Genomic DNA, 19,724 nt, shown 5'->3' with positions numbered 1-19,724 from the left:
GAGGTTTTCTCGGCTGTGACAAGCTTGCAGGATCCCAGGCCCGTGGGTGGGAAATGAAGAGCTTTGCACTCAGTTCAACATGATAAGAATGGCGTGTGTGTGTGCATGTGTGCGTATGTGCATGTGTGCCTATGTGCTTGTGTGCAAGTGTGCATGTGAGGAGTACTTCATCCCTCCTGTGAGGATACTTGCTAAAGGCTAGTGAGAATACAAGCATTCTAAGTCATGGTGGGAAGCCACTGGGAGAACTGCTTTCCAAAGTAAAAGTGATCAAATTTTCCCTTAAAACATTTCACAAAACTTTGCCTATCAAGTTGTCTCATCTGCTGGGGTCCTGGTCTATCGTTGCTTAGTCTTAGGGTTCTCTGGTCGTAGGGGACAGAACAAAAGGCAAGGCATAAGGGCAGAGATGCCCCGTGTTTCCAGGGACTCTGCTACTTACTGAACGTACAACCTTGGAAAAAGTCTCTTTATCTATTTTCAACATTCAGTTTTTCCATTTGCAAAATGGCCTCATAGATGGAAAGGGTGTGGCTTGATGTGGAGGTCACTAGAGTATTCTAAAACTCAGTCGGAGGGTGCAAGAGTTGAGCCTGGGTCAACCCCATCATACACTGAATGGGGCTGGGCATCCCTGGACCACTTTCTCTGTGGCACTCCTGCCTCAGCTGTCAGTAACGGCTGCCAGCCATTATGTATTCCTCCCTACTCAGGGCACCCTCAGCTTCAGAAGTCCTGATGCCGAGGGCTTCAGGGGCAAGATCTGCCCTCCCTGTCACCTCTGCTGTCCTCTGCTCAGTTGGGATTCCTGATTGTGATTAGACATGGTGGGCTGAGGAGGAGAGAGAGAGGCAAAAAAGCCAGGCAAAGAAACAGAGTGGTCCTGGGGGCTCCAGGTACAAAGAGCATCCTCAGGCATTCCCACATTAATCACCTCATAACGTTTCTTCTACCATTTGAACAGGAACAAGTCTAGGCCTCAACAGAGCTGTGACAGCCACCAAGTCAGTGACCATTCTGACTCCTGCCTAGGAGACCCTCCTACAACCCTAATCCTCATTAGCCCCTTACCAGGTGATGGGAGTGATGGAGTCACCTCAACCTTCCTTACTGGAACATGAGCAGAGGGACAGTTTCCTTATCCCTGTCCTTTCTAAGAACTAAATACATCACAAGCCCTTTGTGTCAATTTCTAAGTCCAACTGATAGGACACCAGCCACCCCCTGCTCATCACCGGCAGGGTGGCAGCTGAGCCTTGCCAGCTCATCTCACAAGCAGTGGATGGGAGACTCTACTCAGACAAGCTCAGTAGCATTAGGAATTCAGGGTTCTAGGGTAGCTCAATAGAGTCACAAAAGTCCTCTGGCATCAAAGAAAGATGCCCAGATCAGAGAATGGATTCATCAGCGTATCTGTATGCAGAGACGCCGACACACTAATCACAATTACTTCCCAGTGAGACAGGAGAGAGAGAGAGAGAGAGAGAGAGAGAGAGAGAGAGAGAGAGAGAGAGAGAGAGAGAGAGAGAGAGAGAGCATAGAATAAGCTTTTATTTTACAAATAAATGGAAAATTAGGCTTGGGTCTTCCTCTTGGACAGGTGGAAGGATCCAGGACATTTTTCTCAGGTAAGTGCCATGAATCCACCTCTGAGGTAGTCATACAGGAGCAAGATCTTACAGGCTTTGGTCTGGTCCTTCCAGTTCCCCCTTACCCTGAATGTTTCTCATGCTTTCTATTCAGGACGTGTGGTCACACGTCTTCTATCCCCTGCCTCCCTTATGTCTCCGTAGCATGCCTTCCCGTCTTCCCAGTCACTAGTGATGCAATGAAGCAATAAAGTGCATCTTCTTTATTAACAAAACATCTGCTGTGTCCCAGGGGGTGGGGACGATTTGGAGTCTGGCTGGAAACCCAGGACTCACCTGTCATGATTCCCATGCATACATCCTGTGGTTGGTTCTTGATGCTGTAAGAAGCGAGCACACAAGGATCAGACTACGTTTGTTGTGCACAGGAGCCTTTTCCTTGGCCATCGTGGGCCATTTCATAACAAGCTTTGGCTTATACTTGCTCTGGGGGTAGTGAAGGATAAACAGTTTCCTCAGGATCTTCTTCCCAAGCTATCTAGTCCTGCCCAAAGCTGAGGAGGACACTGAGTCCAGGGTAAAATGACTCCAGTCCAAACCCTGCAAGGCCCCCAGGAGCAGAGGGAGGAGGCCCTGTGCAGTCACAGGGATTCCATCTCTCTGGTCTTTCCCACTTCTCTCTCATTCGCCCAGAGGAGTCACGGGTGTCATGGGTTCTGGGAGGATGAGGGGGCAGGAAGTGGTTCTGGTCACTGCTGTCCCCCAACCCTTAAGCAAAGACTTTGAACTCTCTGGTCCTTGGTGTCCCCCATCAATCAAGCAAGGAGTTAGCAGAGGGAGTGTGTGGCGTGTCTCTGCTAGCTGTGTACCAGGATGGGTACCTTTGAGGTTTCTCCATGTTGATCGTGCCAGACCCAGGGGCTAGAGGCTGGAAAAGATAGATACTTGGTGTGAGTAAGTCAGTCAGGAGAAACCAGCACGAGGCAGGGAAGCTACGGGTCTATAGAAGAGCAAGTCCACCTTGCTCACTTTATGCCGAGGCAAGCACCCTCTGCTTCCCCACCCTCTGCTTCCCCACAGGTTGTCTGCTAGACCATCATAACAGAGTGGCTCACAGCTTTCTTCAGGGCATCCATTTAAACATAATGTAAGTCACGCTATATTCTACACAGAATCAGAAGACTGATTTATAAAGTAAAACCATCTGTCATCTAAGGGTGACTGCTCTCTCTTTGACTAGAATGTGAGAGCCATCATAGGCAGCTGTTTTCATCTGCTTGCACTTGGCTGTATTTCTTTGACCTCATTCAATGCCTGGCATGTTATAAGTTCTCGGTGAATGTTGAACAAATACGTATTTTTCTTAACAAATGAATTTGGTTTCCCCTTGATGAGATACTGGATAATGCAGGTTAATGCTTGTTGCTTATCATGGTACAGAAAGGAAGATAATTTCATCCTATTTCAGGGAGACTTGGAGCTGTGGCCAAGACATTGAAAGCACCCACAACTATTAGTTATTATTCGCATTTTCAAAGTTTCAAACACACAAACACACACAAAGTTTAGATGTGTTTAAGGTTAGATCTGTCAAGTTTACTATAAGGTAACTAACTAGTAGGTAACTAGAAGGTGACTAGTAGGTAACTAAAAGGTAACTAGTCAGTAACTAGAAGGTAACAGATAAGAGTGGCAACATGTAGATAGTTATGTCCTCGTCCTAGCCCAGGGTGCTTTAATGAGCACAGCTATCCTAGCTCCAACCTGGTAAGCCCACGCAAATGGGTCACTATTTTAAAGCTCTCTAGGGAGCATAGGCTGACCATAAAATTCCCCTCCCTGGGGGCAAAGTCTCTAAGTGTAAGTAAGAGGGACTTCAGAAGGTCAGTCTTCCAGGAGAAGTAACAAGTTGAACAAAAATCACTAGACTATGCGTGCCAGGGGTTGTGACATGGAGCTGTGGGTCAGGCAGTCGGGGGGAGTGGACCTCTTTAGTCCTGCAAGTTGGGACACTGACTGCCAGCTTGAGCATATAATTGCCTGAGGGTCAGGGAACCTACAGTTGCGAGACCTTATAGTTCACATACTGGAAACACGATGTTTGAAACCTCCTGGTTTCAATGTTGGTGGCTGATTGAACTAAAGACGCAAAGTAATTTAGGGACCAGAAATTTGTTTCTTCTGTAATTGACTGATGGACAACATATCTTGCCCCACAGGAGAGGTGGTGGTAAGCTCATCTAGGAGGTCTCAGAAGCCATGAAAATGGCCAGTGTTCTTTCTCGTGGCACAAGACATGAATGGATCTTTTCCTTCTTTTTTACCCTGTACACTTAGAGTTTTCTTGTATGGAATATGTAACTGCAGGGGCTATTGAAAATAAATTTTGTAAATATTTGCATATCTTATTTCAGATAGAAAGAATACAAATCTAAAACTGCTAACTAGTTTTTAGAGAATCCCAGATTAGTGAGCATGTCTTCATTTCAGAGACCCCGGAAACTCAAAGCAAAAATGTCAGCCTTGAAGACTTTAAATGTGCAATCTCCTGGTGTGTGTGTGTGTGTGTGTGTGTGTGTGTGTGTGTGTGTGTGTGTGTGGTGTGTGTGTGTGTGCTGCTTTTCCAGCCCCATGTCTGCCTGGATGCTGCCATACTCCTGCCTTGATGATAATGGACTGAACCTCTGAACTTGTACGCCAGCCCCAAATAAATGTCCTTTATAAGAGTTGCCTTGGTCATGGTGTCTGCTCACAGCAGTAAAACCCCAACTAAGAGAGTACCTACCACTACTAACCCTTAGAAACATTAAAGCCAAAACCACAATGATTGTAGCCTCATGCCTGCTAAAGAGCAAGGAAACATGGGTCTGGAAAGATGCAAACATGGGTCTGGTTAAGAGCACTGGCTGCTCTTCCAGAGAGGGCCTGTGTTGGGTTCCCGGCAGCCATACTGGCTGGCTCACAACCACAATGTAACTCTAGCTCCAAGAGATCTGATTTTCCTTTTCTGTTTCTGAAGTCATTCTCATGGTAGCTATATACACTCAGACACATACACATAAAATAAAGTCTACAAAAGAAATATTTAAAACCCCACAAAACAGCATCAAACAAAAACAGGAAAATAAATATTGAGATTATGGGGAGGGGTGGAGAGATGGCTCAGCTCTTAAAGGCTAGGCCCACAGCCCAAACTAGAAGAGAATATGGAGAAACAGGAACTCTATGCATTACGGATGGGAATGTGAGTTGTGTAGCCTCTATGAAAACCAATACAACACATTCTTAAAAGGAGAATGGTTTTTAGACAAAATAGCGCTGCATATCTCAGCCTGGTCTGGAACTTGTTATCTAGCCCAGGCTGGCCTCAGATCTGCTTTGATCCTGCCTCAGCTTCCTAAATTAGGATTACAAGTATGCATCATCACGTTCAACTTCTTTAAAAAAGATTAAAAGGATGATAGTCATGGAATTATATTTCAAGGTGTCTTTCCAAAAGAATGGAAGTAGGACCTCGAGCCGATTATTTGTACTTAGTGTTTTTCACAGGATTGGCACTAGCCAAAAAGTGGCACAACCTCATGTTCATGTGTGAAGAGATAAACAGAGTGTGGTATGTCCACGCATACAATGGAATATTAGTCACCCATAAAAAAGGAAGCATCTGGCACAGGAGGAAATAATGTCAAACAAAACAAGCTATTTACATAAAGACACATACTACGTGATTTCAAGGATGTTAAGTCTCTAGTTAAACTCACAGAAACCAAAAGTGGAAATGTGATTTTTGTGAGCTGGGAAAACACAATCTGAGTTGTTACTTCATGAGTGAAGAGTTTTGGTTTTGTAAGATGAAGGATGTTTTGGAGACTGGTCATACATGTTACTAAGTACACACTTAAAAATGCATCAGATGGAAGCTAGGATCTGCATATGGGAGAAGACACACTATTTGTTTCGAAGGCCCGGGACATTTCATTTAGTATTTTCCAATTCCATCCACTTTCCTGGAGATCTCACATTTTTATTTTTCTTTGTGGCTGAGTAAAGTCCCATGGTGCATTTGTAGCACGTGTTTATCACCTGCTCCCATTTCCCTGCTATTGTGTGCACCGTTGCTTAAACATAGATATGTGAGTGTTTCTGTGACAGAGTGTACCTTCCTTATGTCCAGGAGGAAAACTAGAGAGTAGCCTGAAAACTAGAGAAGTGGGGGTGGGGAGCAACAGAACACATGATATATGGAGGGGGGATAATTAGATGAGGATAGTGGGTGCAGTAAGGAAGAGGGGAAGAGAAGTGAGGAAGCCATGGGGCTGTGTCCCTGCTGGGTGTGGACATTTTGTCACTGCTTCCTGTATTTACATTGTATTAGACATTATAAATGAAGGTTTAAATGACTAAGATGGTAAGTTGTATAAATTCATATTTACCACAACTATGTATTTTGATTAAAGTCAATGTGTTTTTAAAATTACTTTATGAGTGTTTGCTGCATATATGTCTGTGCATCACTGTGATGAGCCAGTGCCCATCAAAGTCAGGGGTCATGAGAGGATGCCCAGTTCCCTAGGACTGGTGTTACACATGGTTGTAAGCTGCCTTGTGGGTGCTGGGAATTGAACCTGGATCCTCTGCAAGACCAACACATGCTCCTAACCACTGGAACAATACTCCAGCCCTTCAATGTATTAAGAAAAATACAAAGCAGACATAGAATTTCCTCTATCTTATAAATGCAAGGCTTAAAAGAAGATACCTTTACCAATTCTGAGAAATGGCTATGAAATTCAGTATGGAAACTTCTTGAAAACTAAAGATAAGTCTTCTGTATGGCCCAGCCACATCAACTCCTGAGTATGTACCCAAAGGATTCAAAGTGAGCGCATCCCAAACACTTACAGGTCACTGTTTATTACAGCCTCATTCACAACAGTTAAATTATGGGGCCAGCCTAGGTGTCTGACATCAGAGCAACGGTGTATGTACATAGTGGAATGTTTTTGGTTTTGTTTTGTTGTGTTGTGTTTTGTTTTTTAGCCAAGAATCAAGTCATGTTGTTGAAAGAAAAATGGAAGCGATTGAAGGCAATCCTACTGAGTGACTTAGGTCAATCTCAGCAAGACAAATGCCACACGCTTTCTCTCGTTTGAAGTTCCTGTATCTTCTATAGATACATAAAGTCATGAATGAATATATGAAATGAAAGTAGAAGTAGAAGGGAGCCCAGGGGATCAAGGGTGACTAACGGCAGAAAGAGAGGCGAGAAATAGAAAGAGATAATGTAAATATTAAGAGATAAAAGATATAAAGGGAATATGCTCAATAAAAATAAGTACCTTAGAGAAAACTTAACAAATCTTAAACCTTTTGGCAAGATTCAGGGCAATTCTTGCCAGTGGATTTAGCTTATTAATGAGAAACTTCAAGCATTCCCTTTCCTGAGGTGATCCTAGGCATTCATTTGATGTTAAAATATTAGATCCTCTAAGATTTTAGCATGTCTTTGGCACATACAATGCTTTCTCCCAAATGGAACACTGTTTGCGATAAATAGACTCCCACAGCCCAGGCCAGCCTTCACATCATTATGAAGCCGAAGATAACCTGGAACTTCTGATCCTTCTGCCCCCACATCCCAAGTGCTCAGACTACAAGTTTGTGCCACCATGCCTGGCCTCCAATGGAACATTATGCCAAGCCATCAAGAGCTTATTCATGGTGTCACCAGTACCAAATGGTCTCCTGAATCAAGCACATGAAATACTTACAATTTCTGGGTTGCCGATGGCTGCCACGAGTTTAATGTCTGAGGGTCTCAGAGAGTGAACTGTGAAGATAAGAGTCCGTAGGGCAAGGTCAGGTCTACCACAAGGTAGGCAGAGAATGCCTATGGGGTTACACAGAGAAGACCCACACCCTACAGCCTCAGTATAGGCACCGAGGCCAAGTCTGCAGGCAAATTCAGGATCCTGTACTTACTGGGAATCCTGGAACCCTTAATCAAGGCTCCCTCTCCTCTGCAGGCCTCACTGTTGACCTGGACTTGGCCTCTCCAAACTAATATCCCATGACTCTTGCCTGGTCCTTTGCTTACCTGAGACTCTGCATCTCTGAGCTACCATTAAAAAGGAATGGGCCAAGAGACTAAAATTAAGGTCATCTGGGTACCCATTGGTTAGCTGTACCTTGAAGATTATCACTCAAATCAGTGACTACAAAATGCAAATTATATGCAAATGATCACACATCTCCTTAACCTACATGGATGTATTCCTAGAAACCAGACTTCCTGGCTGTGTTATGGGGGATGGGGGTGGGGATTTAATTGCAAACTAAAAGATGACATTTTCTATTTTTCTTAAAATAAGTTTTTAAAGTGGAAACTGGAGTAGAAGTCACGTGTGTGTGTGTGTGTGTGTGTGTGTGTGTGTGTGTGTGTGTGTGCATATCCATTAGACCCAGCCAGCCACTTAAGATGTAAGGCTGGTTTACAGCATTCAGGTCTTAGAAAAACCTCACCCATGATAGGTGGGGATGACTAGAATGGCCAATGTGGCTACATGGCAGGGATAGAGAAGCCACATGAGTGATAGCTCCTGACTCACAATTCCCAGGGCAGGGTTGTCCCCATGCATCTTTTAAGTGTGGTGTTGTTGCTGTCCCTCTACAGAAATAACCAAGGAGGAAAGAGACCAATGGTTCTCAACGTCCCAATGCTGCGGCTCTTTAATACAGTTCCTCATGTCATGGTGACCCTCAACCATAACGTTATCTTCGTTGATACTCCATAACTAATTTTCTACTGTTAGGAATCAATGTAAATATCTGATATGCAGGATCCTCACCCTTAGGTTGAGAACCGCTGAGTCAGTATGGTGAAGGGCTAAGGGAGAAAGGAACGACCAAGAGGTAGAGGAGAGATGGAGGGAGAGCCTCTGTTGGCCACAGAGCCTTTCCTGTTCATGGCCAGAGGGCACATACCTGACTCAGAAAGCACACTCAATTCTAACTTCTTTGGCTTGCAAGGGAATGGAAAATTCTTCAGGGTCCAAAACTGAAATCAAACACACAAAGCATCAGTTTCCATGAGCAGAAGTACTGCCTGCTAAAACAATCGGCATAGAGACAACCTAGCTCTTGGCTACCTAGGCTCAAAATCCAGAAGCAACACTTGCACACGATCACATTTTCCTAACTTCCATACTCAGGTCCCCCTGACGAGTGAGGACGTGTGTCTCTTAACGAGGATTTCAGCACGTGGCATGTGCACAGCTTGGAATAGTGTGGAGGAGAGGGAAGGCAGATGATGAAGGAGAATAAAACCGAACTTGTGGGATGACGGAGTCTTCTGGAGGACAGCCATTGGTGCACAACAGCAGCATTCCCAATGCTGCTCATGTGGTGTCAATATTAATGTTTGTTATGGATTTTTTATTCCAATTTTAAAAGAAGAAATAACCAAAGGACCTAGTTTATTGAGACTAAATGTAAAAATAAAAATCCAGCACCTCATTTATTTTTATTAGCAACTGTCCCTCTGTTATTCTGACACAAGAAAGAACATGAGGCATCTGCATACTTGCTGCTAGAAACTGGGTAAACATGAATTCAGGGGCCTCCTGTGTCTCCTCCAGACTGACGTGTCTTGAGAGCAATTGGTCACTGGGAGCAGAGGGAAGACATGGTGGCCAGTATGCAAGTTTTTAGGGCAGCACTGGCCTCTCTGGGTATGGGTGACAGGAATCCAGAGGGGCTTCTTTGTCGGAACAACACAGCAGGATTTGGGGCACGGGAAGTGCAAGAGATCCTGGCAGGATTGGTAGGCAGTGCATGAAGCCCTGCCATATCTCACAAGCATAAGTTAATTTCTCATGAATTACTGATTACAGGAAGAGATGTCCTATACTTACTCTCATCTCTTATCTTGTGGACCTTCTGGGAAGACCTCACCCAGATGCCTTCGGATAACTTACAACATCTGCTTCAAGGTTCACAATGATAACACACGCCCATTTATAATGCTGGCAGGGCACTTCTGGGAACCACCCATCCATCTGTAAGGATGATGAGCCCCAAATTTCAGGAGCCATGGTAACGTTCTGCCAGGCAGCCTGGCGGGCCTAGAGGCTCCTTTGGCCCATTCTGCTAAGGCCTTAATGAGGGGCCACCAACTTGCTCAGAAATTTGGAATTTTTTTTTTCACTAGAAGAGAGCCTACCCTCTACACACACACACACATACACACACACCACACACACCACACACCACACACACACACACCTCCCACTAGGGTAAAACTCTTACCACTTGCTGGGACTGCCATGCCAATGTGTTCTCTCCAGAAGAGCCATGGATTTGGGAGGGCCCTAAAAATAAACACACAAGCAAGTAAACAGAAATACTTCAGTTCAATTTTTACATGTGTACATGTGTATTTGTGTGTGTGTGTGCGCACACACACACACACACACACACACACGCACATGCGCCTGCATGTTGGCCAATGGTGTCTTCCCCAATCATTCTGCACCTTATTTTGTGAGACAGAATCTCTCACTGAACCCAGAGCTCATCCATCTCAATAGATTGGTTGGCTAGCAAGCCCCCTGGGATCTTCCCAACTCTGCCTCCCAGCACTAGGCTGACAAGTGTGCTGCCATTTTCAGCGTTTTTATGTAGGCTCTGAGGACTGCACTTAGCCCATACAGACAAATCTGCCAGTACCATTGAGATGGTTTTAAAGTTGAACTTAACTCTTACGCAAACTTTACATCCTTCTCCCCAAGCCCAATTATCTACATTCTCGGATTTGTAATGTCCTTTATCGCAGAGAAGCACATATTTCATTTCTCTAGCTATCATAGTTTGGGATAACATGATGCCATTAATACATTCTATCATGGTAGAATAATTCCCAGGTCAAGGTACAGAAGTATTGTCTAAGATAAGCCATCACCCCATATTCTGCATGAGCACATTATCAGGTTACTATACTATTTCCTTGCCAAGAATTTCTCAGGATCTTAATGTTGGACAGATAGCTGCCATTGTTTGGAGATCTAGGACAAAGCAGGAAAGACACATGGCACTAGAATGCAATGAAGGGTATTGACACAGGGCAAACGGCTATGACTGTGCTAAGTACAAGACAAAAGAAAAGACAAGACAGGTGGGTAGACCACAGAGACACACCCCCCATCCCAGCATACTTCTGGCTATGTAGCCCTTGCTGGCCTGGAACTTACTATATAGCTTTGGCTGGCCTGGAGCTCCCTACATAGACCAGGCTGGCATCCAACTCATGGAGATCTGCCAGCCTCCATCTCTAAATACTGAAATTAAAGCTGCGTGCCACTATGCTGGTCTCTACGTATTTTTCCTATTGTAACACAATCTTGACATCTGCCTCTGCAGCTCTGCAGCACATCTTTGCTTGATACTTGCTCCTGGAATGAGATCCCTTGCTTCCTCTGATGGTCCTTCCCCCAGCTCTCTGCCCAGTGTGCAGTACATCTGAAGAGCAGCAGACACTGGGAAAGGCAAACGTGACTTGAGAGACAGAGCTAGACTAATTTTTCCACCCCAGCCTTCTTCTGCAATTTTACTTTTTGACCCAGAGAATAATTTATCTAGAGAGGCACGAAGGAGAAGCAGTATATTTCCAGTCCCCACCCCGGAGGGACCGTCAGTTTCCATGAACAATGCCTACAACCCATCTCCAGAGCTCATTGGCTCTCCAAGTTCCCAGAAGCCCGTTTTCTGAGCAGCCCTATGGTAGGAAATCAATGAGGTGTGGCCAAGCATGAAGTGCTGGGAAAAGCTGGGACCCCGGGGCTGTGACTGGAGTGCAAGAAAGAACTAGGTGACAGAGACATAGAGGCAGCTGGACTTGAAAGCTACAAATGACAGGCTAAGCCCATGGGTAACCAGGAGTCATGACCAGCCTTGAAGAGATGATTTTACAGACTCTGTTACTAGAGTGCTGAAAGAGATGAGTTAGCAGGGCAGAGACTTGAGACCATTCAGCTTATGTTATTCCCAGGCCAGGAGAGCAAATGTTAATCTAAGTGGTAGGCATCGCTTCTATATAGCTCCTATGTATTCAGAACATTGACATAAAGTAATTGCTTTAATCCTTATGATATTCTATGAGATAAGCATCGCAATCTCACCTTATAGGCAGCAAAATAAGATCGATCCAGAAGGTTCTACTTACATTAAAGTGAACACAGCTAGCAAATGGTGGCAGAGAGACTCAAAACAGGTAGCCTAGCTCACCTAGCTACAGGGGTCACGTTTGGAAGCAACAAATTGAGTAGAAGACTCATGCCCAAGACCTAGACTAGGTCTCACAAATACTTTCTATAAAAGTCAGATCATCCATATTTTAGGTTCTGTAGACCCTAAGGTCTCTTCACTGACATGACCATTCCATTCTATTCATGATTTTAATATTGTGAAAGCAGCCGCAAGCAGTGCACACATGCATTAACTTCATCTGCAGAGACTACAGTTTCTACCCTACACACTTCTCATGTGTGGTAAGGTGCTTTTCTCCCTTTTAGTCTTCAGAACCAAATAAAAGTATAGAACTCTTCGTGGGGATCAGCAAACTGATTCTAAAGGTTCCATGGAGATGCAAAGGACCTCAAATAGTTCACACAACCCTGAGGACCAATTCAACAGAATGCCAAACCTTACTGTAGAGTACTGTAATCATGACAGTGTGGTCCTATCAAAGGAATAGACAGATCATCAGAGCAGAATAGAGACCAGAGAAGCTCAGAAAAATATAGTCAACCAAATCTTTGTCAAAGAGACAAACAATCTGGTAGGAAAATGTAATCTTTTCAAAAGCAGTGCTGGAGTTGCTGGATGCTCCTCCAAGGTGTAAAAATGATTTTTAGCTCATAAGTTGCACAAAAAAATAGACAACAAGCCGGGTTTGGCCGGATTTGACCCATGTCCCTAGTTTGCCAACTAATCCATGATTTCTACTAGGCCTGAAGAGAGGTCATCCAGATGAAATAGGAGTGTGGACCTCTAATGATCAGCACTAGCCTTCTCAGGGTGGGTGGGAGACCTGAAAGTTAAAACATTGCATCTAAAAGAGGGGAGGAAGGAGAGAGAAGAACCCAAAACAGACAGTGCCTTGAGACATAAATAGGCAGGTATTCCATTCAAGCACAAAGGGAAGACTAGAAGTAAAAGATGAAGAGGAGTTTAAGAGATTACTCTTAACATCTTCAGGGCTGGATGTCGGGAGAGCTGATGTTGCCAGGCAGCTCCCAAACCAGGACCAGAATAGGAATGCAGGCTGTCCCTTGTTTGGCAGATAGCCAAACAAGAAGACTGTCCAGAATCCTGGTCCAAGCAGAAGCTTCAGGTCTCAGACAGGGTTAAGAGATCCCGAGTCTTGTCAACTTTCCCAAGTCTTGTTTTCCTCATCTGTAAGATGGGCATGGTAATGCCAGCCTTAAACAGCTGTAATATGGACTCTCGAGGCTTTACTCCTCTCCAAAGAAGTGAGTAGGTAATGGCTGCTGGGGAAGGGGGATCATTCTTCAGTGGTGTAGACCTTGGTAAGGCATGACCCATGCTCTTCTAGAAAGCTCCCTTCCCCCAACTCTCCGCTCACCGAAGAACCATATTTAAAGTCAGTGGGTCATAAGACCAAAACAGATATTAGAGTAGAAAGATTAGTTAGTAAAAGGGGTTTAGTGGAAGTGAAAGGTGGAGTGAGAGATGGAAATGGGGAGGAATATGACCAAATGCATTATGTACAAATGAAATTGTCAACGAACAAACATAAATTTGAATATTTGGGAGTCTGTTTTTTTTTTTTCTTTTTCTTTCTTTTGTTTTTTTTTTTTTTTCTTTTGCATGGGAGTTTTGTCTGCATGCCTGCCAGTGCACCACATGCATGCCTGGTACCCACAGAGGCCAAAGAGAAGGCATCAGATGCCCTAGAACTGGAGTTACAGACAGTTGTGAACCATGTGAGCACTGGAAATCAAACCAAGGTCCCCTGGAAGACCAGCCAGCGAATGCTCTTAACCACTGAGCCATCTGCCCAGCCCCATAAGTAAATACATTTCTAAGTGTAGTAGACGACACATGCAGAAGAAATGCAGCAATTTGTCACTGTGATTGGCATGATCAGCATCAGGGAGTTGCTCACATGGATAATCCTTCAGCTACTCCCAGTTTCTGTAGCCTAAGATCACCCATGCATCTAAAGGCTCTAGGGCCTGCATTTTCAACCTGATGAGAGCGTCTCCAGAATGACTACTTTGGATGTCAGAGAGGCTGTGCCTTGGATTGAGACAGTCTCAGTCCTCGTGGAAAATTACAGCCCTTTGTCCTGTCCCCACTGACTCTTGTGGGGCACTTAGAACTCATTCACTCATTCTGCTTCTTTGCTTTCCACCAGGTATGTAGAAAGAAAATTCTGTCTGTGCTCCCCCAGTGCCTGTGGCAGAAACCATCAAAGCACTTGCAACATCACTGACCTCCAGTCATGGGGTCTCAAGGGACGGTTTCCCTTCTGGAAAGTTGTTTACCATCAGTCTGATGGATCTGTAAATGACTTCTGGGTCCATGAAAAACTCCCACCTCAGTAAGGTCAGTCAGGGAAAAAAACACGTATCTTTCCACCCTGCTGGAAGTGAGGGAGAAAACCACTTGCGTGTGCTCTGAGGCACAGGCCTGGCAGAGATCAATCGCCCCAATCAGAGCTGCAACCTTTGGGGCTGCAAGCCAAAAGGGATCCATTCTGGCAGCAGGCCTGGATGAGGTGCAGTGCACAGAGGGGCAGTGCACAGAGGAGTCTCCCTCAGAGACCCTCCTTTCAGCATCTCTCTACTGCTCCCGATGTCTAGACACTGCCCCTCCCCTTCCAAAAACTCCAGGCTGCATTGGACTGCGTGGATCTAATACTCTAGGCATCCATTACAGAAGTCCCTTGGGCAGCACACACATTCTTCCAAGGTAAGAACCTGCCTCTACAAGACAAACCATTGGTGCTAGTCTAGAAACTGGCCACAGGTAGGTGGGGTAATTTTTTTTTCCAAATGAAAGCAGGATACACACTCTAATTTGCACATTTCCTTGAAGTCTGTCCGAAGCACAATTTCCCACAATCCATCCCTTCCTTGAGGAAGAATAGCCCCATCTGGTGACTTTGATCACCACACATTCAATCTTGCTGTCTCTTGACTTCCTCATCTATAAAATGGGAATGAGCCTGGCTTCCTCACTTTCTTCCTGGAGTTTCTGTGAGGATCAAAGAACAGGAAAATGCTGTGTGGGCAAGAGATGTGCGTTGAGCAAAGATCACCTTCCTGGATGGAAGGGAGGCAGGGCCCTGGACTGCAAGGAGGAAGGTCAAGAGCAACAGAGGTGGAACTGAGGTCATGCTGTGGGGTGCATTAAATTCTTGTGTTCTTTGTAAAGGGTAATATCCTCACGGCAACTCTAGAGGCAGGATTTACAATCCTCTAGACCTTCAAAATGCTGTGACCCTTTAATACAGTTCCTCATGTTGTGGAGACCCCCAATCATAATTTTTTTTCTGATACTCCACCCACGGTTTGAGAACCTCATTGTTTATAGACTCAGAGACCAGACAATCGATGGATGTGCAGGCCCGAGTTGTACTGCAGTCTCTAAGCAAATCTTCTGAGTGATGCTTTGCTCTGAGGGCATGATTGGCGAGTCTCATTCATACACACGACTTATAGAATGTTGTGGTGGCCTGTGAGCAGGTATTCTCTGTGACCAGCTGTGCGTGCTGAGTCAGAAAACTCCAAGTCACACCCGACTGGGGCTTCCATGTCAGAATTCCAGGCACGCTGGGCAGCACAGACACCCTTTTGTCAGCGTGGTACGTGAGCAGTTTCATGCCGGTCAGTAGAAGGTGACAATGAAGTTCAAAGAGACTGATAGGACTGACTTCTGGGTATTTGTCTCTGAATTCTAGGATGGGGAGGGGGTAAGCCTCTTCAATTGCCTTGTTTGTTGTGGTCTAATGTGTTAGTAAACTTGCTAAAGACACCCAACAAGATACTAGCAGAAGAGTGTATGGCTTTCAGTTCTCTTTGAGTCTGAGGCCACAGGCCTTTTGAATGGACATAAGAAGTTTATTGTGTGGGTTATGATTTGGATGTAAATTGTGCCTTAGGCTGCTGTGTGTGAATACTTGGTCCTCAGTTGGGCGATCGATGGTTAAAAGAGGTTCCAGAACCTTTAGGAGGTGGGGCCTAGTTGGAGGCAGTAGGCAGCTTGTGGGAAGGAGAGCAGGGAGAGCTCAGGCTTACCTTACTTCAAGACAGAGCTCTCCACTTCCAGGTCCACAGAAATGGGAGGAAGCCAAGCCACGCGCTCCTGTTGCTATCAGCGCTCTCTTCCCCACGATGGATTGCACCATCTCAAAACACGAGTCCAAATAAATTCCCTCCCCCCTTTAAATTGTTTCTTGTCGATATTTTGTCACAAGAAATCTAACACTACTGTCCCTGAGTTGTCACCATATGGAAATGTGTCCTGGGGCCTAAAAGACCATAATTTTCAGCTCCCTTACAGTCAGGGTAGGTCTACCATCAGGCTGGCCAGAGAGTGAACAATCTCATTCCACGTGGGGAGATACAACCTCTAGTCTGATGGGCCATGAAAGTCATTAGAGATGATTTGTAAAGTCCCAGACCAATATTGTCTAAATGTTCAGTGTCTAATGCCAATGGCCAAAGGAAGACTCCACCACCTGCTTGGAGTGGAGATCAGTACATCTTCCCATTTCCTCAATCTTCTTACGCCCACCCCTTCCAACATCACATAACCTTCACTCTTGGAAGTGTGCTCACGGGATAGGGCATGCTCACGGGTGACTGGCTGTTTTGCCCTTGGCCTATGTATTTTTCTTGACTTTGTTTTGCATCAGGGCCAGCTATTAGGGCCAGAACAGAAAAGGCCATGGAGATCTCTCAAAGGTAAATGGTGGTGTTGGTGGGGAAAGACTGATGGTAAGGGGGCCCCAAGAGGAGATGAATCTCAAGGAAGTGTGTGTGGGGGGCTTAGGGTATCTCCATCAGGAAGGTCTCCTCCCAGAGATGGGGATGGGCCTCCATAAGAGAGAAAAGAGCCTCCCATACCAGAGTAAATGGCAGCCTAAGTCAGGAGAACCACATTAGCCCTTTCCAGAGTCCACCAATGCTCCTGCTCAGAGGCTAGGACAAAGCTCAGTGGGAGAGCGCTAGGTGTTTCATTCTCTAAGGACACCAGGCTCCAACCCAACCAGCCCACTTGGCAGAGGGGCGCACCTTGCCCCAGACTGGACGTGCGTGCCTGGACGTGTGTGCCTCCCCTCCTTTGCACCCCTTGTCTGTTCTTCTGGGTTTATTTCAAGCCAACTAATTCTGTAGAACATCCCACATCAGACTTCTCTCCCTCAGTTCTCAGAACTTACAGCTGCCTTCACAGCTCTTTGCACCTATGCTGGGACTTCGTTCTCCCTGTGACCCAAGTGCTCTCCCCAGAGGGTTCCTAACATTGTCTTTAGTATCTGCTAAACAGGCTCAGCCTGACTTGGGTTCTCCCAAGGGTGCTCAGACAGTTAATTGACAGCAGCAAAAAAATTCCAGTTAAGAATTGATGATTGACAGAAAGTCCTAAAACCCCACAAGGTACAGGTGACATTCCAGTGAAGTAGACTCTCGAGCCCTGAGAGAAAAGCCCGTACCTGTGCTAGAGGCTCAGAGCAGGGATGTGGGGCACACGTGGGTAACAGCAAGGATGGAGACAGGGATGGGAGAGGTAGAGAAAGAGGAATGACTCTGCTGACACCCATGATGAGTGGCCTCGGCCAGTCTCTTCCTCCTTGCTTCAATAATTTGAAGGAGTCGGCCCACGAGATTTTCTCTAGGATCTGTTCCCACTCTTACTTATAATGATAATGTTTCTAGAAGGCTGGGAAGGGAAGGAAAAGAAAATCAGACTCTAGGCAGGACTCTGGGTTCTTGCAGATGAGTGTAGTCTCAATTTGCTCCTATCTGTGGTATAAACACGCACAGTCAGTCCTTTCAGCTCCTGACCCTGGCTGTGCACAGTAGGTCCTCTCAGCTCCTGACCCTGGCTGTGCACAGTCAGTCCTCTCAGCTTCTGACCCTGGCTGTGCACAGTCAGTCCTCTCAGCTTCTGACCCTGGCTGTGCACAGTCAGTCCTCTCAGCTCCTGACCCTGGCTGTGCACAGTAGGTCCTCTCAGCTCCTGACCCTGGCTGTGCATTAACATTATATTGGATGTATCACCAAGACAATGAGACTTTATCCACGGATCTGACAGCCTCCTGGGGGCTTCTGAGCCATCTGAGGAAAATGAAATTCTAACAAAATCTGTGTTTTATTAATTACCCATGGTGCTTTTCTGCCATCTTGCTGGGGGCAAGAGCAGTTGGAGATAATGCTGTTTCTATTTTAGAAGTTCAAGTTTTTAAGCAAGGACCTGTTTTTACATGTGTGATTTGTTGAGGTTACTTTCAAGTTTAGGCGGAAGTGCATTTAGATCCTCCACTGGGTTCCAGCATAGCTCAGATGAGTGGCAAGGGCCTTGGCTCTGGACTTGGGACTAACTCAGGTTCCTTTATTTGATAGCCGAATGACTCTTGTTAGGCTACCAAGCCTCACAGGTCCTATGTGCACCATGGGAACAATGTCAGAGTCCATCTTCAGCAGGACTTGCTATGAACAATCAGCCCTCCACAGCTGGATGCCCCATGACCATGGATTTGACCACTGCGGATTGAAAATATTTGAAAACCCACATCTGAACTGAACCGGTGTGCAGGCACCACAGCTCTCTGTATTTCCAGTTCGTTTTCTATCGAAATCTCCTTAGATACAGTTTATAGGCCACTGGGGCTTCCTCCTGTGTCTATACAGATCAATCTACACACAGAAAGCTGAGCATCCGCAGATTGGAGTATTCTCAGAGAAGTGGTCTCTGGGAGCCCGCTCCCTGCTAGGACCAGGGACGAGCTGTGAGAATGGTTTGACATAGGCTTTACATCTTCCAGGGAAATTTAGTTTGAAGTGAGTCTTATTGGCAATGGTCTCAGTGTCTGAAGCATGAATCTTTATATTTTCTCTAAAATTGGTCGCCTTCCGTTTAGGCACCAAAGACTATCATGGGTAGATTTTTCAGGGAAGTTGTTACAGGATGCAGGAAACATAACCAACCAAGCCAAGCACAGACACACACACTCCCATGAGTAAGAATTGTCATGGAGAAAATAGAGCACAGATATCGCAAAGCTTTGCATGCTGAAATTACAGCAAAAATCATGCATCTTTGTTTTGTTTTGTTTTGTTTTTGTTTTTGTTTTGTTTTGTTTTTTGGAAAACTGTGTTTTCCATACTTGAGGTTTTCATAAGAAGCCAAAATTACCAAGTTATATTTATGCAATAATTAAAATATGGCTTAATATACTGTATATAATATAGTAATGCATACTGTCCATCTAAGCCAAATTAAATAAGTTTATGAAGAACTAAATGTAAAATAAATTTGAAAAATAAAAACAGCAGTCTTCAAAATCGTTTTTTATCTGCCTTAACAGCAAATTAGCCACAGCTGAAGAAGGGAAGACTTACATGTGTTGGGATAAATCACTGAGCAGAAAGTACATAAAGGGACGGTAGCATTGGAAGAGAGATGACAAGGCAAGGCATGTGACAGGAGAAAGGCACAAGGAAAAGACAGGACTGACTGGCAAGTCAACACAGGTTAAAAAAAACATTGAGCCACAACTTAGGGACACACCAGGAAGACCAAGCAAGGTGAATGTACAGATATTCCTAAGCTAGGAAATAAACACACAGTATGGGCTTGGCATGTATGCACATACATATACATATTCTCTCTCTCTGTGTGTGTGTGTGTGTGTGTGTGTGTGTGGCAAGTGTGTATGCACATGCTTGTATGCACATGCGTATATAGATGCCTGAGACACTGGAGGTTGTTTTCAGGAACCCTCTTCTATCGTCTTTCGACCTTGCTCTTTACTTAGGATTCTATGTGTTTCTTTTGAGACAAGGTCTCTCACTGAACCTGGAATTCACTGATTTTTAGCAAGACTAG

General features: G+C 45.2%; 1 protein-coding gene across 4 annotated transcripts in view; it reads right to left on the bottom strand.

Annotated features, from left to right (window-relative positions):
- Positions 1-19,724, bottom strand: part of Plb1 (phospholipase B1) — a 131,666-nt gene that overhangs the window by 92,037 nt on the left and 19,905 nt on the right. For all 4 annotated transcript variants that reach the window (XM_006504047.2, XM_006504048.2, NM_030072.1 and 1 more), the window contains 5 exons: positions 9,897-9,958; positions 8,574-8,646; positions 7,361-7,419; positions 2,471-2,517; positions 1,926-1,969 (listed from right to left, as the gene is read on the bottom strand). In XM_006504047.2, the coding sequence (XP_006504110.1) occupies positions 1,926-1,969; positions 2,471-2,517; positions 7,361-7,419; positions 8,574-8,646; positions 9,897-9,958 (285 nt within the window). The remainder of the gene's footprint in view (positions 1-1,925; positions 1,970-2,470; positions 2,518-7,360; positions 7,420-8,573; positions 8,647-9,896; positions 9,959-19,724) is intronic.

The sequence above is a fragment of the Mus musculus genome, chromosome 5 (genome assembly GCF_000001635.26).
Source record: "Mus musculus strain C57BL/6J chromosome 5, GRCm38.p6 C57BL/6J".
NCBI classification, from domain to species: domain Eukaryota; kingdom Metazoa; phylum Chordata; class Mammalia; order Rodentia; family Muridae; genus Mus; species Mus musculus.
This window is presented reverse-complemented; position numbering and strand designations above follow the sequence as displayed.